This window comes from Myodes glareolus, chromosome 9 (genome assembly GCF_982192425.1).
Source record: "Myodes glareolus chromosome 9, mMyoGla1.1, whole genome shotgun sequence".
Lineage (NCBI taxonomy): Eukaryota > Metazoa > Chordata > Mammalia > Rodentia > Cricetidae > Myodes > Myodes glareolus.
In genome coordinates this window covers 8953904-8975737 of record NC_142034.1, presented here as the reverse complement: position 1 = coordinate 8975737, position 21834 = coordinate 8953904, and the positions used below count along the sequence as shown (strand labels likewise).

At 45.6% G+C, this 21834-nt stretch overlaps 1 protein-coding gene across 4 annotated transcripts in view; it reads right to left on the bottom strand.

The window, feature by feature from the left end:
• The window catches only part of Slc39a11 (solute carrier family 39 member 11), a 442672-nt gene that overhangs the window by 341695 nt on the left and 79143 nt on the right, over nucleotides 1-21834 (bottom strand). For 2 of the 4 annotated variants that reach the window (XM_048446145.3, XM_048446144.3), the window contains 2 exons: nucleotides 3306-3424; nucleotides 732-770 (listed from right to left, as the gene is read on the bottom strand). In XM_048446145.3, the coding sequence (XP_048302102.1) occupies nucleotides 732-770; nucleotides 3306-3413 (147 nt within the window). In that variant the 5' untranslated portion in view covers nucleotides 3414-3424. Of the gene's footprint in view, nucleotides 1-731; nucleotides 771-3305; nucleotides 3425-3848; nucleotides 3993-7039; nucleotides 7156-21834 lie in introns of those variants that run through there. The other 2 variants (XM_048446146.3, XM_085696003.2) reach the window with 2 other exon arrangements.

Sequence of the window (21834 nt, the reverse complement as noted above, 5' to 3'; positions counted from 1 at the left end):
TTGCATTTTGGTAGGTGTGACAGTGGCATACTGATACTGGTTTCACAAGAAGTCACTCAGTTTGAGATACATATTGAATTTCCAGGTGAAATTACATGGCTCTGGATTTGCTTTTATAAAACATTCTGAGCTCCCAAGAAGGCTGCAGGGAGACAGATGGGATGAGATTTGCCAAATGTCAATCACGGCTGCAGGTGGGTGATGTGTACCGAGGATATAGATTATGATTTTTTTTTCTTGTTGCTTCAGAGTACCAAAAATAAAAAGTCCTGGGGCTAGAGAGATGGTGAAGCAGGCAAGCATACAGATGACAAGTTTGATTCCCAGCAACCACAAGAGGAGTCTCACAACCTTCTGGAAGTCCAGCTCCAGTGAGATCAGATACTGCTGACCTGAGGGGACCTGCATATACCACAACCCCTCCCCCCCCGCATATTACATGGTTCAAAATAAAAATAAATCCTTTAAAAAGTCCTTCAAGAAGACAGAAAGGAGATGTGTAATTCATGCTATTTATCAGGGTAGGCCCTCCCCAGATGTTATCTTACTTTTTAAGTCTCTTCTCCATCTAAAGAGTAGAGAGTACCGAATAAGTCAGGAAATGAACACAGTCGGCGACAGGAGGAGGTGTCAGCTCTCATAGGAAGCACATCTGGACTATGTGAGGGGCTGGCAGCCCCAGGGAGGCAAAGGTTAGGATCAACACACTTCACCCACTAGAAGCGACTCACCCCTGCAGCAAAGCCCAGACTTCCGTCTAAGATCCGCCTCTGAAAATGAAAAAGTGAGATGTTTCAGTTTCCACGGACACGATGACAGACACGATGATGCGGCCTCAGCCGGGACAATGCCACACCACGTAAAAGAGTCACTGGCCTACTCCTAAGCTGGTGGTGACCTCCCAGTCTTACAGAATGGGCCAAGAGTGGGGAGGAGGGTGTGTATGTGACAGGAATCAGCTAAACATTCCATCCATTCCAGAGTCAATCAGAAGTACCATTGGCGGGGGTGGGGGGTGCCTTGGGGTGCAAGGGCCCCTCATTCTCTATTACCCAGCACCCCTATGCCTTTAGTATGCAGTTGATCTAAAATATGGAAATGACCAAGGGCTGGTAAGTAACATTAGGAGCAACCAAAATGGTCACACAGGTGGGGACTTGACAAACTGGCACAACCATGTCACACAGAAAACCATGTGGTGGAACTAATGGCAAGGAACTACAATACACATGCCACTGTTGAGAAATCACAGAAATGCATTCACAAGGTGCATTGTTCATAAGACCCCCAAAACCAGAAACTACACTAAGTCCCACCCACAGAAAGACAGATACAGCGAGGAGGACAACCAAATGCCACAGGGCAAAGAAAATATGCACACACGTTACATGCACAAAGAACACACTGTGTGCATGCATGTGTTTATAGACAGGCATAGATACATGGACACAACAGACAGAAGCAGTAGGTAGACTGGGAACCGAACAGGGTGAACTCAGCCAGACACCAAACAGTAAATGCTACGTGAGGCTAGCACCTCACAACAACACCCAGACAGGAAAGTCTACACTGTGGGGGACATGAGGCACAGTCGGGGTGTCATATATGGAATGGAAGTCCAGGTCGGGGTAGTAACTGGGAAGGAGTCTGAAGAAAATATGAGGAGTTGTCACTTGATCTGGGCCCAGATTTACGGGCCTTTATAAAATAATAAACCGCATGGGTATAAAATGTGCACATCTGTTCCAATTTACTTTGCGTCCATCATGTACAGTAGACAATCTCTTGTGGTCTGCACATATGATGGAATGTTTTTCAGCATTTAAAAGGGAAGATGCTCCCATACTGGGACAGTGTGGATGAACCTCATGGACACCATGCTAAGTGAGGCAGTGGTCCTGGCATACAGGGCTTCTCTGTGCCCACTCAGCAACCTCCCTCTTCCTCCCTCCCACTCCTCTCAGCTTCTGGCAAGGGTCATTTTCTGTTTGTGAATTTGACCTAACTAGGTGTCTTACACACTGAGATCTTGGGTACTTTATAGGTCCTGGTTGTGTAATTTGAGATCCAAGTCTCCACATGATAGATTTGGAACAAGCAAGCTCCCCAGTTAAGGTGGAGGCAGCAGTGTGGGAGGCAGTACCTTATGGCTGAAGCCAGTACCTGCCAAACTGGTCTATAACACATGGGGCCTGAGACACTGACTTTTCTAGAGTTTTCCTTTCTAGATCCAGGGCTCCATGTGTTTAAAGAGATCTGAGTTGCTCTCTCATGGGCCACTCTTACAGCATCCCCAAGTGCCCCTGAGCAAAGCAAGGATTGTATTCTTCAAGACAGCCATGAGTGACCCAGGGCTGGAGATGGCAGGGTTGGAGGAGAGTGGAATTTCAGGCATAGGAGGTGGGTATGGGCTATGCCTGTGGTATAGAGTGTGGGAGGGTGTATGTAGAGGGCAGAGGAGGATGTAAGGATGTGGAGTGTAGAGAAAGAAGGACGGGAAGATACAGGAGATCTCGTGAGAATGTGGGGGCCAGAATGTATGGCCCGAGAATGAATGGAGGTACTGGGGGCTATCTGTAGGACGTGTGGAGGATATATGGGGCAAGGACTGGACAGACACAGTGTGCACATGGGCGAGGAGTTTATCTATACTCACCTAAGAGAGAGGATGCATTTGAGGTAAGGGTAGGCATACATGACATCAGCAGAGAAAATGAGGAGATGGGACAATCTATATTCATTGGGGTGAGGGTCAGGGATAGAGGTAGGCAGATAGAAGCCTGCAGGGGTTAAGGAGATGAGCCTGTCAATATTTACCCAAGGGGGAGAAATGAAATGCCCTGGGCTGGGGTAGAAGAGAAGCAGATCTCTTCCTCCCCCCCACCCCAAGGTCTAACTAACCAATTGTCTAACTAACTCAAGGCCACGGGGAGGGCAGTTCCATCTGAAACCTAATCAGCTCAGATCCTGCACAGTGCACCCTGCTCCAGGCATGCAGGAAATTAGATGGGAGCTCGGAATGAGGCAGCAAGTTAATGGAGGCGAATGAGCGAGTCACTCCGTGCCACGCCCTTTTGAGCCAGGGTGCCAGAGGCAGGTGAGGGCAAAACAATGTGTGGCTTGTGTGCCACCAACAGGTGCCTATCTCCTGACCTAGTAAGGGGACAGAGAGAAAACAAGGAGGTAAGAGGACATTGCCACCTCACCAACTGCCCGTGCGGCCGCTGCCAACTGCTGTGCGGAAGAGGGACAGTTTCAGAGCTCACGCAGGGTCCCTGTGAACCTCCAGAAAGGAAGCAACTCACCTGCCCACTGGAGAATACGAACACAAGAGCTGCTCCGGCCGCGGTCATTGCCCAGGTAAAGAAGGTCCCCAGCAAGGCCTGGAACACGGAGCTGTAGCCTTGCAGCATGCTGGATACAGCTGTGTACAGAACAAGAGAGTCAAATGCTGAGGGGCCCTGAAAGTGACATACGCACACCCCAAACCCCTGCCTACGGGGCTTTTCATCAGAGTAGGTGGGGTGCACCTTCCAGTCGCCCCAATGCAGTAAGTAGCCTTGCATCCGGGCTCCGGGAACAGTAAAGTCAGATAACTTTAACAAGAGACCTGAGAACACAGGGAGAAAGAGGCCAGAAAGCCCTCCCAAGAGGCTGCAGTACTGGGAAGTTGCTCAAGAGAGTCTGAGCTGCACAAGGTGGAGGGAAGGGGCCATGGAGATCCCGCCACAGCCTTCCCCACTCATTCCATGCACCTGCCCTTGCCCACCATTTCCTCCCAGTCCCTGCCAATGTGAGCCATTAGCTCAAATTCCCTTCTAAAGGGCTTCCGTCTGATTCCTACTCACGCCTTCCCGGCTCCCCAAGCCAGGCTCCTGGCTAAACGTAGGAGAAATTCCACTGACAGCCCTCCACTCCTTCGTGGAGTCTCCGAGCCAAAGTCCAACAACGCCCCATATAAGCGCCACACTCCCATTCAACTCAGTTCATCACAGCATCTTTACAGACTCAGACAGCCGTACCTCCATGTGTTTGCTCCCATAAGCCCCTTCAGGGATGCCTTCCCTCCATGGCTCCTGCCCTCTGAACCCAAGAGCCCGCTCTGAGGCCCACCCGATGCTGTGGACAAAACATTCCACGATCCCCCAGCACGTCCACACACATATCCTGGCTGCTCTCTACAGGGGTCCTGCCTCCTTCATCTCTTCTATCCTAAGCTGCTTGAGAATGGAGACGACGCTTCGCCATGACCTTGTGAAAAGGGGCATGGGAGCCACTTGCTGAGTGAGAAGGAGCTAGCTTACCCGGACGGGAGAGCCAGAGAGCACAAAGAAATAAAATTGTAAGCGACGCTTGCCCTGAAGTTCAGCACTCTTGACAGTGACGCGGTAGCATGGCCCATCAAGAAAAGAAAGGGCCTCTCTTGTGTGGGTCCAGAGAACCTCCTCAGACTTAATCATGCTCAACACTGAGGCCATAGCCTGCCCACCCCCTCCTAGCTCAGAAGCGATAGAGTCAGGCTTCTCCTGTGGAAAGTTCCAAAGCAGGGAAGTCCACTTGAGAAGCAGCCGTGTGCCCTGGCACACACTAGGTGTGGGACCTCAACTGAAAGGCCTCATTCAGCTCCCCTTTCGCTCTCCAGCACCCACAGGACTGGACCTGACCCCACCTGGCTTGGCTCCCTCAGTGCTGAGCAGCCAGAAATTCCATGCCTGCATATCAAGGGCTGAAGAAGTTCCCAATGCTGACCTTAGAGGAAACCAAGGCAGCTTGTGGACAGGACCCTGTCCCCAATCCACACTCAGGAAAGGGTGTGGGCTCAGAGGAGCCCAGCTGGGCCCCTGTGCTAGGTCTAAGGTAAAACCACCAAGTGGGTTCAGATTCCAAATATATGCAACCTTTTACCATTTCAACAGGACACTGTTGTTAGGAGAACCGCACAATCAAATAACAACAAAAGCTCCACCAAGCCTGACAACCTGAGTCTAATTCCCAATACTCACCCGAGGGAAGGCACCAACATGCTGCCCTCTGACATTTGCACCATGGGAGGCACAAGTCCCACAGACAAACACTACATAAACAAATAAACAGGCAGATTGAAAATGCACCCTCTCCCAAATCTCACCATGTTTAAGTGAGTTTACTAGTTTGTACTTGGCTGTACTCATCTCTATACTGGGGTGCAGCTTGAACACCCCTGAGGTCGGCACTCAAGACAGTGGCCTGCACAAATTAACAACTAAAAAGAAACAACTGCAAGCAAACAATTAGCCATCCCCGAGTCAGGCCACGGTGACACATGTCTTTAGTCCCAGCACGCAGAGGCCAATGCAAGCCCCTCTCTGCAAGTTTGAGGCCAGCCTGGTCTACATAGTGGGTTTCAGGCCAACCAGGGTTCCATGGTGAGATCCTATGTCCAAAAATAAAACAGAAAAATGAGAGGAACTTGTAACTGTTTTTAAACTGAGCCCTTCCCTGGACAACTAACACAATGATCATTCCCAGTTGCTGGTGAGTAAAATGTTGTTTACAAAAACAGACACCAAGCTAACATCCCCTCAATCCTTGCTATCCAAGACAAATCATGGCATAAAACACCCCCCCAGTACTTGACTGTGTCTTTTGACAGCTACTGGTTTAAAAAAAAAAATCTTCATTTACCCCAGTAAAATCAAGCAAAAGGGAGTTGTGGGTGATCAAGGAGGCTGGTAGGATAAGACGATCCTCTTCTAAGCAGAATGTAGAAGACTGAAGCCATACCCGGCCCATCCATCCACCAGCAACAGCATTAACGACAGGCGAGCCCAGCACCCCTTGGAGAGATTTCTTCCATTCACTGAAAACTCTGGCTACTCAAAGGTAGTGGAGGGCCACTAGTTCTGGTCCCCTGGGCAGAGAGCTACTTAGTTCTGTTTTGTTTTTAATGTAGCCTGGAACTTACTGTGTAGCGGAGGATGACTTTGAACTCCCAATCCCCCAGCTTCCACCTCCCAAATGCTGGGGTTACAGGTGTGTATGCTAGCACGCCTGGCTTATGCATTGCCAGGGCTCAAACTCAGAGCTTTGTACGGGGCAGGCAAGCACTCTACCAAAGGAGTTCCATCTACTTAAAGTGTAGTCACTAGTGGTACCACACTTGCTGGAACCTCCATGGGGAGTTCTTACACCCGGCTAAGTACATACGTCCAGACCAGTTTCGACACAACCAACGGTTTAGTGAGGCCTACCCTACAGGAGACTGGCACCAGCTGTCCCAATATGCTCTTAGGAACAGGACATGCCAGTCACAACACTTCCATATCATGCCAGGCAGTCTGCTTCGGACTTCCCTAAAGGGTCGGATATTAGCATCATAAACTGGACCGGTGACCAGGAGAGAGGACCGTCCTCCGCCCAATCCTAACTTCAAAAAAGTCATCACCCAACTGTACATTTTCACTGCACAGAGCAGCCACCTCCTGTAAAGCCGATTCATTTTCTTCAGGCCTGTTCTGTTCTGTTTCCCCTCCTCTTTTAAACCCGTTGCCTCCCCCTTTTCAAGATGCTGGTTTAGTTACAGTAAGGCACAGTCTGGCTCCAGTGAGCTCACACAGAACAGGCAGGCCAGGCTCCACCAGAGATGCCCTGGAGACAGGAGCTGAGCTGCCAGGATGAACGTGAAAAAGTTCTCTACCAGGTACCCCGCCACTCTCAGGCCTCCCCCCCCAGACCAGCTGCAGCGGGGAGTGGGAGGGACAGGACCTCTGAACTGTTGCCCTTGGCTCCAGCGATCCCTCGTCCCCCCCCTACACACCACCAAGAAACAATGAATGAAGAGGCCCTTAGCTGTGCACAGAGGGGCCACAGATCGCTGTCTCCAGCTTATCCTAGGGTGGAGCAGAGGGGGCCCGAACACCTTCCCTCCTCTGCCACCTGCCACAGCTCCCTGCAGCTCCTCCAGGCCTTCCCCAGGGCAACCCTTTGCCTTCTCCAGGCCGCTGCACTCTCTTGTGACTGCCAGGGACCCCGGGCCTGAAGGAGAGAAAAGGCGACTCACTAGGGTGCCCTCTCCAGCCCCCACTCCACTTCCATCAGCCCCGAACGCCACTGGCTCGCCGGGCTCCACTCCCGCAGTCACTTCCTGCTTAGTTCCAGCACACGTGGCCTCCACCTCCAGGCCCCGCCCCCCCCCCCCCCCCCCGCAACCGGCGAATCCTGCCTGGAGAAAAAAGTCTCTGGTTCACAGACTTCAAGAAGCGCAGAAACATGTGCGGGCGGGCAAGAACGGAGACCCAAGGCCTCAAATGCAAAAAGACCAGGGCCAAAGGCAATGCAGAACACATGCACACGGCCCTGGAAGCCTAGGGGAGGCTACATTCACTCTACCTAAGGGACACTTTGTACCAGTTCTGACATACTTAATGTAGTCTACGTCTTTTGTTACCGATCCTAAGCCCTAACTGAGCAACAGGGCCCTGGTGCTGGAGGGTCAGATGTCATTACAGGCTACATTCCAAAGGTCAACAGCTTCCATTAGAAGGACGTGGGCTCTGCATTCTAAATGCCTGCAGTCTTTCACTTTGAACCCAGCCTTGCCAATGTTGAGGACTGGCTGAGGACCATACTCTAAGAAACACTGTGCCAGGTCAGGGGCTTTGCCCTGCAGGGCTTCTGTGAAAATATCATGACTAGATTTAGCTGCAACAAAATCAAGGCCAGAGTGCTGATTCAATCTGAATGTCAGGAAAATATACTAAGAAAGCAAATAATTTCTTAGTGTTGGGTCCAGGGGGGACGCGCAAAGATGAGAGCACCACCAAGTCTAATAAACCAAAAGCAAACTTTATTCCAGAAACCAGATCCCAGGAAAACCAAAAGCAACTCGAAAAAAATAAAAAGCAAAAAGTAAAACACCGCGGGGCGCAAAAACTTATCAGCTAGCTGAGACCACAGGCAGAGTTCAGGCTTCTGACACTGTGGCAAACAGCTGGTTTTTGAACCTACTTTTTATAGCAGGGGCACCAGGCATTATCCTTGATCAAAAGAATTTTACAACCTTGCCCCTGACCCTTGGGTTGGTCAGTGGAGACCCTAAAGAGGGAGTGAGTGCTAGTGTCCATGAGTAATTAGGCAGCCATCATGAAATATGTTTTAGGAGAGACTACAACGAAAGTCACTAATTGCAAGAAAACATATATCTTTAGCAATTTGTCAGAAAGGGGGCTGCTTGTAACACTAGAAGGTTAATAAATTAGGATTCTTGGACTGAGAACTTAGAAGAAAAGTCTTTCACATTATTTTTGGGTAAATTTTCAGATATTGACTGCCATACTTTACAACCTTCATTATCAGAGCTCATTAACTAAACCTTCTTTTATTTATCCACTGTCTCCTGGTATCCCCAAGTACAAACTGAGGTCATGCCTCTCCTCTGGTAGTGCCAGTTTCCCATGACAGAGACAGTGTCTGACTCAGAGGTCACATATCTCTGTCTCCTAAGGACTCAGTTCACACCTACTGTTTGTTAAGGACAGTCAAGACACTACCCTCAGTTTACAGGGAGATGCTCTGGCCTTGTAATAAAACAGTCAGTTGTAAATAGCTAACGTGATGGAGATTTCCCAGGCATCCGAGAAAGTAATCCCTGTGAAGATTGATCTGTGATCTGCTGAGAAAGTTGTTGATAGTTTACTTAGGTTTACAGCTTTATGTGTCCTTCTTCCTACATCCTAAACTTCTACCTTCTAATCTTTAGTGTCTATATTTTTATTTCTATATTTTTATTCTTGTCTTCAGACCCTTCACTTAGTTTAAGCATGTCCCTGGCGATGTAGGGGACATACTTACGCTAATGTCGTGTTTTGTTTTGTTTTGTTCTGAAATGTAAAGTTACTGTATTTGTCAACCTAGCAGAGAGGAATGAGGGCAGAAAAACAGCCTGCCATTGGAGTGGTCATAGATCAAAGGATGCATACACAGGGGTAGGCTTCCTTTACCCTGTTCTGAAATAAGTTACCTTCCTACTGAAAATCAGTCCACACACTTAGAGATGAAGGAAGAACTCTTGGAGAGCACTTCCCCCGCTCTCCGCTAATGCCCCTCATCCCCCAGCAGACTCTGTTACTTGGTGCATATACCGTTATAGACACCTTGGACTTGAGCATTCTGCATCTACTGTCATCCTTAAATCTCCTTCGGGTCCTGGACCCAGGTGACCCTTGAAACAATGAAAACAGAGACAGGAGACTACAATTCCGGCCACTTAGGCTGCTAGGAGATTTACACAGCAAAGATATTAATATTGCCAGAATTACGTTTTAAGTACATCGGAGTTGTTCTTTTTCGAACGGCTGTTGCCTGGGGTGTGTCCACCTGGCAGAATTATGGCTTTCCTGATGAGAGCTCAAAGGATTTAATGGCAGATCTGGATTTAACGGTAGTAGCCGACCCTACACTGTATCCGCCCCTACCTCCAGCTGCCCCTTAGAGATATCTCTTTGGTTTGGGAAAAACCTAGTGGCGGGTTGTGAGACAGAGCTATCTCCTTCGTTATGGGAATCAGAGTCCAATGACTTGGTGAGAATGCTTTCACACCTTAGCATCCTAGGTTTCACTCATTCCTAACAGGCCTGTGGAGTGAGATTTTGTTTGTAATCCAACAAATAAAACTCACCTGAAGATCAGAGTGCAGAGCTAAGCCACTAGTTAGCCATAGAGGCCAGGCAGTGGTGGCACACACCTTTAATCCCAGGTCTCAGGAGGCTAAAGCAGATGGATCTCTGTGAGTTCAAGGCCACCCTGGGCTACGTGAGAGAGTAAAACCTGTCTAAAAGAGAAACAGAGCTCACACAAAGGTGATCCCAGCACTTAGGATCACACACCTTTAATCCCTGCACTGGGGAGGTGGAGACAGGAGTGATATGGCAGGGCAGAGAGAAAAATATAAGGCAGGAGGAGTCAGGAGCTCAGTTCAGTCTGAGAATTCAGTCAGAGATGCAGTCTGAGGATTTGTAGAGACAGAATAACCCTTTTGGTCTGAGATGAGGTAGAGGTAAGTACCAGTGGCTGGCTGTTCTGCTTCTCTGGATTCTTATTAATAAGACAAATTAGAATTCATGTTACAGGCCTGTTAACACACTACTTACCTTTGGGATTTTTTGGTTTTTGTTTTGTTGTTTTTTGGGGGGGTTGTTTTTTGGTTTTTGGTTTGTTTGTTTTTTTTAATTATTCGAGAGAGGGTTTCTCTGTAGTTTTGGAGCATGTCCTGAATTAGTTCTTGTAGACGAGGCTGGCCTCTAACTCACAGAGATGCTCCTGCCTCTGTCTCCCAAGTGCTGAGATTAAAGACATGCACCACCACTGCCCCGCATCTTTGGGGTGTTTTAGAGGCTGTGCTCCTGAGTTAAATTCCACTGTGTGACTTACTGTCTCCTAAGAAGATTAGTAAGTCCTTTATAGCACCAATTCTATCACTTCGAGTTTCCTCTCCATCAGTACAGCAAGGGTCAGCTGCTCATGGTCAAAACGTAGGGTGCTGTGTCAGGAGGAGGTGACTGGAGGGTTGGTCTTATGCCCTCAAGACACTCACCAAGCCAGGGACAGTCAGCAAGGCAAGGTGCCACATGTCTATGATCCCAGGACTTGGGAAGCTGAAAAGTGGGGGTATGGTTAAAAGACAACCTGTCTAAAAACTTTTTTTAAAAAAAAGTAAACAAACATCGAGCCCCAAAACAACTTGTTATAATAAACAACACAAAACAAGGCCCAGGGGGCAGGGCCATCAATTCCACCCCCCTACACACAAAAAAAAAGTCCCAGAATTCCCCCACTGAGTTAGTCGTTACATAGCACAGTGCCTTGGGTCCACGCGAAATTCTATGAAAAGCTGAAGTGAATAGAGTTGAGATTAAGCAGAACTGAGCGCAGCCACGGATGCATCCTGTTGAAGCTGGAGAGCAGCCCCATTCAGGTTCACTGCATTTTCCTACTTTTGTATACATTGGAAATTTTCAGAAAGGAAAATTAGCCAAGTTTTTAAATCAACCTACAGAGCGTCTCTCCTGCCTGGGCCCTTCTCCCTTCTTGCTACTGTTTCGAGCACACAGTCTCCTGACTTTCTTCTGGGGTCACAAACACACCCCGTGGGACCCACCCTGCCTTGTCTATCCTAGGCACCTCATTACCCTCCGGGGTAACATGAGGACTCCTCCCTCCCTCATCCCGGATTGCCCCTTTAGCCATCTCAACTCACGGCAAGCCTGTCTCTTCATTCCCCACTTTAATTCCCTTCATCCATCCATTCTCCAGTTAAACACAATCTCCTGTTCTAATCCCGAAGAGAGAGGAAGTGTTCATCCTCCCAGGGACCGCGGAACATCACATGGTCTCTAAAAAATGGTCCTGGTTTGCTTTCTCTTACTAACCAGGAACAACTTGGGGCGGGGTTGAGGGGTGTTCCAGGTTCCAGTCCATAGTCAAGGGAAGTCAAGGCAGGAACTGACGCGGAGTCCACAGAGACATGCTACACCTAGGCTTGCTCCCCCGGTTTGTCAGCCACCTGTCTTCACAGCCCAGGGCCACCTGCCTAGGAATGGTACTACCCACGCTGGGCTGGGCCGGGCCCACACACATAATCAGCAATCCAAAATTACCCCGTAGATTTTGCTACTCTTTAGAATTTAAATTACCACAAGAAAAAGGGGAGGCTCCTGGGTTTAGTTGAGGCCCTGTGAGGCCAACCTACTTCTTCCCAGCCAAAAAAACAGAGTCTAAGTATTACATTCCTGCCTTTGGGTAAAGTTCCAAAACATTGTGGACTACGTTCTCCTTCTGTTAAGAGTTAATCCAACTGGGCCTATTAGTCACCCAGCCAAAAGTCCACACCCCACACATACACCACAACCATCACCAAGAAATCTGAATCACCTAAAGACATTGCCTAGGAGAGGGGAGGATTAATTATGCCCTTTTCCTTCCCAGAAGCCCCTTCTTAAGGCAAGTTCCCTCCCCTATCTCCCTGTCATTCTCCCCCACATACACCACGCTGCAGAGCTTCTGCCATGCGGCTCATACACACGTAAGTGCATGCGCATGCGCACACGCACACACACTCACACACACACACACACACACACACACACACACACAAGCCCCGCTGCAGAGTTTCTGCCGTGTGGTTCACACGCACGCACACACACACCACTGCCAAACATGGCCGCAGAGCTTCTGCCATGTGGCTCCTAACTCTTAATAAAATAAACTTTTCCTTCTTCTTTTCCACCTCTTTTCCTTTCAGATACAGACCAAAGTCTGGGCATGTGTTCCCTGACACTCTGGAGGTTCTCACTCATTCTCTGATGCTTCACACCCACTGCCCAGTCATTTCTGCCTATCAGCCTCCAAGGGAAGAGACCTGACTCTCTCCTCCTTCTCTACCTCCCTAGTCTAAGATTTACAGTTTCCCTGCTCTATTGTTTCTCTCTTAAACTCTAATAAAATTGCCCTTTGAGTCTGCTTCTAAACTCTTTATTAACAAAACTAAAAACTCAAATGAGAGTCCCAGTTTCCCCAGTAACACTTCCTTACTAAAGCTGTGTCTGTTCTGGCATTTTGGTCACAGCGATGGTCACAGTAACTCACGCTGATGCAGAGGAGAGGGAACCTTACATCCTCTCAGGGCAGCCCTGGTGTGGCATTCACACTAGTGCAATTGCAGCTTCCACAAGCTGAAGCCGGAAGATGCTAAGACCAGCCTGGGATCCACCGTGAGATCCTGCCTCAGAAAACAAACACCATAACAAACTAAAGAATCAACTTCCTAACAACAGGTGATGTTGAGAGCTGGGTACCGCCATTCCCGCCTTACAGACAAGGAAACCAAGGCTCTGGAGGGACCCACCCAATTCACAGTGCAGTACGGGATACCAGACCTGGATGACTCAGTGGACAGGACCATGCCTATGCTGGACATCTGGCGCTCTCAAGACTAGTCCTGGACCAACTGAGTAGGAGAACATCTCAACACCTTAAGCCACAAGGGTGTCCTAAACCAAGAGAGCCAATCTGCAAGGATTGTGTGGGATTCCCCTCTGTACTATAAATAACTACCATTGGTTAATAAAAGAAGCTGCTTCGGCCTATAGCAGGGCAGAATACAGTCAGGCTGGAAGAGATAAAGAGAGAAAGTAGGCAGGGTCAGAGAGACGCCATGTAGCTACCGGAAGAGACAGACGCTAGAACTTTATCGGGTAAGCCACAGCCTTGTAGCGATTCACAGAATAATAGAAACGGGTTAATTTAAGATGTAAGAGCTAGCTAGAAATAGGCTTAAGATATTGGCAAAACAGTATTGTAATTAATATAGTTTGTGTGATTATTTCGGGTCTGGGCAGCCGGGAAACAAACGCCAGGTTCCACCGACACACAAACAAGCACATACCTTCCAAAAATATGTGAACAGCCTAAGCTGTTTGAGTGGAAGCTCTGCCCCAGGTCCACCTCCTCCATCTCTAAACCTTGCCCCTCAGAAATCCCACCAAGGGGCAACTCCTCCCCATGAGATGCTCAAGACCACTCCTATAGGGTATTTAAGACACCCTAGACTGCCAAGTGGTTTCTCCTTCCCCTGGAGACCACTCGGGAATTGCTTTGTTCAGATTAAACCTGGTCTTATTAATTTGGCCTGATCTGATTTATTGCATCTGCAGAGAGACTTAATATCGGGGTACAGAAAACTTTTCATAAGCCCCTTGCACATTTGCCTAAGTGTAAAGTGCCCAGTGCAGAAGGGAACATGGACACAAAGCCCGACTCCTGACCAAGCAGCTACCTGCAATGACATCTGCTGGGAAAGGGAAGTCTATTTCTCTGACAGAGTGTCCCTGGACATATCAACTACACTCCAGGATGGAACCCCATGACCAGAAGTTGGCCAACACAAAATGGACCCGTGTCTTTGTGTGTGTGTGTGTGTGTGTGTGTGTGTGTGTGTGTGTGTGTGTGTGTGAAGTTTCTGTTCTGTTTTGGTACTTAATGTCTTGGTGGTATTTTTGTTTGCTTGCTTGTTTTGGCTTTTTGTTTTTGAAAGAGAGCATAGAGGTGAGTAGGTATTGAAATGGAGAGGATTGTGGAAGACTTGGGGGAGGGAAAAGAATATGATCAAAATATACTACTGTATGATACAGTATTGTAGTGAATTCTAATGCAGAGGGAAGAGATTATCTTAGAATGGATCTTTTTACCACATAAACTGAGTAAAAAAATTAAAAACTTATGGATAAGGTCTCTGAGTTAATTCTAAAAGGAAAATTGAGGCTTCGTCAACTAGCAGGGATAGAACCAGGAGAAATGGCAGTACCATTCACTACTGATGAAATTAACAAAATATAGGCAGAAAGTGAACCCTGGCAAAGAGCTTGTAGGAAGTTTTTGGGAGAGATTAACAACTATCCCAAAAGCAAGAGAATCTTTTCTCACATTGTACAGGATACACCAGTAACTGGAGCCCCTACATTCTATACTGATGCAAACAAGGAAGGGTAGGTTACAAATTAGAAAATTTAAGTAAAGTAGAACTAAGTCCTTAGGATTCTGTCCAAAAATTAGAATTATATGCTATTCTCATGGTATTAAGGGATTTTAAAGAACCTCTCAACATAGTTACTGATTCATAATATGCAGAAAGAGTTGTTTCACATATTGAAACCATTGAATTTATAGCAGATGATGCAGAATTGACTTTATTATTCATTCAGGTACAAGATATAATCAGGAATAGGCATCATCCCATATATATAAAATACATCTGATCCCATACAGATCTGCTAGGTCCTCTAGCACAAGTTAATACAGAAATCAATCAGTTATTGTTTGGAAATGTGTTAAAGGTATCAGAATTTCATTAAAAAAATCATGTCAATAGAAATGTTTTAAAAAGGACTTTTCTAGCACATGGCAACAAGCCAAGGAAATTATAAGGATAAGGAGATGTCCTAGTTGCTCTTTATACAACCAAACACTGCTACCTGCAGGAAATAAGCCAAAGGATACTCGAAGGAATGAAATCTGGCAGATGAATACGTTCCATTTAGTAGAATTTGGAAAATTAAAATATGTACACCACACCATTGATACCTATTCAGATTTTTAGTGGGCAACTGCTTTGAGATCAGAAAAGGCTGAACATTTACTAGAAGTTATGGACATCATGGGTACACCTGCCCAAATAAAAATAGACAGTGCTCCAACAAGAAAATGAAACCGTTTTTGCTTATTATAATATAAAGTGTATTACAGGTATACCACACAACAGACAGTTATAGAAAGATCAAATCAATTCTAAAGGCTATGTTAAACAAACAGAAAAGGATGGCAAACACCCCCAGAAGTAGATGGCACAATGCTTTGTCAACTTTGAATTTTCTTTATGCTAATGAGAAAGGGACACAGCCGCAGAGAGGCATTGGACAAGAGAAAACCTTTTGAATTAAATCAGCTGGTGTGCTTCAATGATGTGTTGAGCTCAGAATGAAAATCAGGAGATGTGCTATGTTGGAGAAGGGGTTTTGGCTCTTGGTTCCACAGGAGAAGAAAAGCTATGGATACCATCAAAATTAATAAAGATTCAGTTTGAAAAGGAGAAACCTCTTGATAAAGAGAAATGGAAGCTCATCCAGAGGGGTGACATTCCTAGAAGTTGTAAGGAAACCTCACAAGGGTTGGGGCAGGGTTCTGTTATTGTTGTTGCAGGAAAATAGGAAGTACTTTGAGAAGTCAAGAGACCTTGGACATCTAGATGCCTAAAGAAGAAAAAACGATAAAGATAACTATCAAAAAAAAATCACCAAGCCAAAAAAAAAAAGATCTGGCCTGGCAGTGGTGGCACGCACCTTTAATCCCAGCACTCAGGAGGCAGAAGCAGGTGGATCTCTGTGAGTTCAAGGCCAGTCTGGTCTACAAGAGCTAGTGCCAGGACAGGTTCCAAAGCTACAGAGAAACCCTGTCTCAAAAAAACAAAAACAAAAGATCTGACTTTTGATACTAATATTCTCTGCAGGGTAAAATCTCACTACCTAAACATACATATGTCCTTATTTCTCAATATAATAGTAATCCCAATTCACTTAAAGATCAAAACTGGCTTTGGAGGTGGACTGTGGCTCTCTCTTTCTCTAAATCCAAGCATACTGTTAAAAGAAAAACTCAGAATTTCTTTCTCATATTAGGAGAACCACCTGGTGTGGGACAAAAGGAAAATAAAAATCTAGGGATTAAGGTTATCAAAACTCTGCTTTCAAAAATTCTACTTTTTCCCATACCTCTTTTTGTCACTATGGTACCGTTCTTTGAATACTTGTCTGTCAAAATTCAAACTTTTCCTTTTGAGGTGAATAACGTTTAAGTTTTCCACAGTGAACAATAAATTTTCCTGCAGTTGTCTCTGAAGTCTCCAGGAAGAAGATGGGGCCCCACAATGATTCCACCCAGTTCATATAATGCCATTCAGCTGATAGCAACACTTAAAGATCAGCTTTGGACTACAAACTGCTGAGGGCAATTTCCAGGTGGTTAGTAGAGATGATCCAGCCTCGCAGACTACTCTAGCCAGTACTTGAAACAAGACCTGCACTTTCCCATTACACAGAGACTGGACAATAAATGATAAAGTACACCTCTCAGGACTTGATAATTAACCAAAAATTTTTCTTTTCAGCATCCCCTAAAGATACTATCATACCCAGACAGCAGGAAATAAATTTGAGAATACAATGCCCTCGTGCAGGAGAATTCTGTCTGTATTCTGTCAATCATGTTTTAAATAAGCGCTGATTGGCCAGGCAGGAAGTATAGGTGGGTCAACCAGACAAGAAGTAGAGGTGGGGCAATAAGAACAGAAGTATTCTGGGAAACAGGAAGTTCCCTCTGTACACCTACCCAGACACCAAAGAAGCAGGATGTGACCTGCCCCGCTGTAAAGGGTACTGAGCCATGTGGCTAACATAGATAAGAACAATGGGTTAATATAAGCTACAAGAGCTAATAAGAAGCCTGAGCTAATGGGGCCAATCAGTTTATAAGTAATGCAGACTCTCTGTGTGATTTTCTTTGGGGCTTACTGGCTGGGGGAACTGAGCAGGATGGAAACCCCAACTAGCAAGCCAGCCCACATGTTACAATGCCCACGTTCCCAAGAGTGGCTTTTGGTCCTTCAATGGATTATGGATATTTGTCATTGTTTAGGTGTGGGTTGCAAATTGTTATTGGTAACGGTCAGGGAAAAAACTAAACAAGGGTAATTAGATTCAAGTTTCTTGCTTTGAAAAGGAATAAAAGGGGGTATAAATATGGTGATAAAAGGGTAGATTATTGAATCTACTCTGAAAAGAAAGAAGGGAAGATATAGATATGGTAAGATAAAAAGGTAGATTATTGAATCTACTTTTAAAAAGCAATGGCTAGTTTTAAATATTTTACATTGAATTGAACTTGGGTATATTGTATACAAATTCTGTATATTGATACAAATTTGAGATTAATTTCATTAAAACATACCATACATATGTTTCTAACCTTGTTCAAGGTACTGTTCCTATAGAGCTCATTTAACAATGTAATGCAAATTACTAGTCTTTAAAAGTTATTATTACCAACTGTTTAGGATAATAAGGAAATGCAGGTTAGTAATTTAGTTACATTGTGTATGTTTCAAGGTCAAACAAAGATATATTTTAGATAGACAGGTCATCTTCAAACACTTCAGAGATCTACAGAATATGAAATTTAAGATGTTTTAATAACATAGACTCTTTTGTATGACAATGAAACATGTCTGCCCCTAGAAGCACCAATGTACTTCAGGGAAGACAATGGGCAGCAAAGAAACTCCACATGGAATTTACTTTCTTTGTGGCAAAAGTAAGCCACTGGACAAGAACATGTCCTTGCCTCAACTGCTGAGTTTGCTGTACTAATTGGATAAGCAAAATACAAAAGAAGGTGACTGCCAAACATTGCCAAGACAAGGAGGAAGAGTACTTCAGAATATCCTGCTTCACAGAAAATTCTATCAGATATGCTGGGCCTATAGGTCAAAGATAAATGTCCCATGTTTCAGAGGAACTTTGGGTCACTGTCCAGGCAGCCAGCTATTTCTGTTATTTCTCACATTTTTTGGAAGTTGCTTGTTCATACTTTCTGCTTACACAGTTAATATTAACTCCTTCTTGGATTTCTGAGGGATTTGAAGACTAGATAGTAATAGTTATAGTTTTCCTTGTTTACCTGATGCAGAAAGCAAGTTATGATAGAAAGTAAATTAGTCCAAGATTTTGGACTCACCAAGTTAGGGTAGATGTGGAGTATTTTCTCTGAATTTGTCAAATGCAAATGGACTAGCCGTTGTTGATGTATTTATTGCCTGAATATAATGTATATAGTCATTGTACTTGTTGTATATAGTTTTCTTATATTAGATATAGCCTTTTTAGACAAAAGGGAGGAAATGTAGTGATATTTCATTTGCATTTTAATAAATAAAACTTGCCTGAAGATCAGAGAGTAAAACAGTTCTACTGGTCAGCCTTACAGATCAAGCAGTGGGACACATACCTTTAATCCCAGTAGCCATACTAGTTTGCCATAGAAACCTGGTAGTAGTGTTTCACGCCTTTAATCCCAGCACTAGAGAAGAATATAAAATGGGAGGAGACAGCTCTCAAACACAGTCTCATTCTAAAGATTTCTGGAGGCAGGATCGTCATTTCAGACTGAGGTAAGAGCCAATGACTGACTGTTTTACTTTTCTAACCTTCGAGTTGAACCCCAGTATCTGTCTCTGGGTTTTTACTAATCATGCTACACAGCATGGGAACTGGGTAGAAACTCCGACTCTGGGTGGCCTATGGTGGACAATAAGCCCAGCTAAAGCTAGCTCTCATATCTGTATGTGGGGACCACAGAAGTGAATAGAATGGGAAGCTGATGTGCTATTGAAGTTTGGAAGGTTTACAGTCTTTACCATTCGCTTAGGGAGTTTGAAAAAAACTTATTTATATGATATTGTCTTATTTGGGTTGGTTTCTACTGCTGTGAAGAGATACCATGACCATGGCAACTTTTAAAAAGGAAAACATTTAATGGGGTGGCTTATAGTTTCAGAGGTTTAGTCCATTATCATCATGGTAGAACATGGGAGTCTGTATGCAGACATGGTCCTGGAGAGGCAGCTGAGAGTTTTACATCTTGTGCAGGCAACAGGAAGTGGTCTGTCTCACTGGGTGTGGCCTGAGCATATATGAGACCTCAAAGTCTGCTTCATTCAACAAGACCATACCGACTCTAGCTAGGTCACACCTCCTAATAGTGCCATCTCCCTTTGGGAGCTATCCAAACCAACACATTCCATTCCCTAGACCCCAAAGGCTTTGTGGCCATATCACAATGCAAAACTTCATTCAGTCCCACTTCAGAAGTCCCCATAGTCTATAGCAGTCTCAAATTTATTTAAAAGTCTAAAGTTCAATGTCTCTTCTGAGATTCAAGCAATCTCTAAACTATAATCTTCTGTAAAATCAAAAAGCAGACTAGATACTTCCATATAATGGCACAGTAAATATGTTACCATTTCAAAACATAGGGAAGGGACCATAGCGAGAAAATATTGGACCAAAGCAAAACCAACCACCAGCTGGGCAAACTCCAAATTCCTTTCCGTTTTGTTGACTACAACACACCGTTTTTCTCTTGGGCTGGTTCCACTCCTGTTAGCAGCTTTCCTCGGCAGGTATCCCAGACTTTGGCATCTCCAACATCTTGGGGTCTCCGAGGCAAACCAGGCTTCATCTTCACAGCTTCACACAATGGCCTCTCTAAGCCTCCAATGAGGGACACCCCTGACACAAACCCGAGTTCCGCAAGTTTCTTTAGGTGCAGAGGTAAATTCCATAACCCATTTCTTCTATCCTTAACTCTAAAGCCAGAACCATGTAGCCAAAGCTGCCAAGGTCTGCTGCTTACTGGGGCTGGAACATGGACCCTCATTCAATTACATCTTTGCCAGCTTTCTGTTTTCCATGGTTACCATCACTGCCTACGCTTGACTGTTCTAGAATTTGCTCTGTAGAACAGGCTGGCCATAAACTCAGAGCTCTGCCAGCCTCTGCCTTTAGAGTACTGGAAATAAAGGCCTGCGCCACCACATCCTGCTCGAAACTTTTCTTTAATTCCTTTCCATAAATTGGAAACTCAGCTGGGTGTGAACTTGCCCTGAGGTCATCACACCCTTTATTCCATTTCTTAATCTGTTTATCTCCTTGAACACAGGATTTAGTTCCATTCCACTTCCTGGTGTTCTTTTTCTCCTCAGCTTGCTCCTTTTCATTATAAATCTTTCTAAGCATGAATACTAGTAACCACATGACAGAGTCAATACTAGGCTGCTTCCAGATTTCCTCTGCCAACAGAATTAATCCAAATCTCTTCACTTTAGCCTGCCACAGACTCTTTGGTCAAGGGCCAAAAGCAGCCACATTCTTCACCAAAATACCACAAGAACTATTTCTAAGCCACATATTAATATTCTTCTCCTCTGAAACCAGGAAACCACAGTTTAAATAACTCTTTACACCACTGCATTCTATGTTCCTACTAGGATGACTCATGAAGCAGTGCTTGAAGCATTCCTCTGCCTTCCTAACGCAAACTCCTGAAGTCCATGTTACTCCAAACAAAAGCATGGCCTATCACAGCAATACCCCAGTCCCAGGTACCAACTTGTTACCAAGTTGTTTTACTTAGGTTTTCTATTGCTGCAATGAAACACCAGGACCAAAAAGCAACTCGGGGGGAGGAAAGGGTTTATTTGTCTTACAGGTCCACATCCCTGATCATCATCAAAGGAAGTCAGGACAGGAACTCACACAGGGAAGGATCTGGAGGCAGGAGCTGATGCAGAGGCCATGGAGGAACGATGCTTACTGACTTGCTTACACTGGTTTGCTCTGCCTGCTTTCTTATAGAACCCAGGACCGCCAGCCCAGGAACGGTGCCACCCACCATGGGCTGGGCCCTCCCTCACTGATCACTAATTGAGAAAATGTCTTACAGCTAGAACTCATGAAGGCCTTTCCTCAGCTGAGGCTCCTACCTCTCTGATGACTCTAGCATGGGTCAACTTGACATACAACATCAGCCAGTACAGTTATATAATAGAATACTTGAAAATTGTGTACCTGTTACATATATAATCATATACACAATTCCTAGAATTTGCCCACCACCTTCCACCTCAACAGGGGTCTCTGTCTCCCCACAACACAGTTTCTTCACCCTTCCTTGCCCACCTCTGACCCCAAGAGCCTTCTTTCTCCTGTTGCATGACCTTTGCACCTATTACTGCCTCTGCCCGAAGCACCAAGCTCCCAGAATCACCTAGCTGGACCCTCTTGTCCCTTGGACCTCACCTCAGATGCTACCGTTCAAAAGGCCAGTCCTTGAATGTTTGACCTAACACAGTCCTTTCTTGACTTCCTTGCTCTCCCTAAATGTCAGCTCCTGGGAACAGCACCACGCCTGCATTTTGCACTGCTGTTTCTGCAGGGCTTAGTCAGGGCAGATGGCCCCTACTTACTGAGTGAGTCAAACAGGGACAAGAGCATTACCTGTTGGCTATACTTTATAAAGATTTTCTTAAGAGTTATCAGAGGAATAACTGTGCACACTGGATCAAACTGTCCCAGGAATCCTGTTGCACCTACTATAGTAGCACCCAGAGGTTCTCAGCCAAGAATAAACTCGTTCTGATCACTACCCAGTGAGGCATTTAGTAAGTGGGATTGGGAAATGCTCCTAGCATCC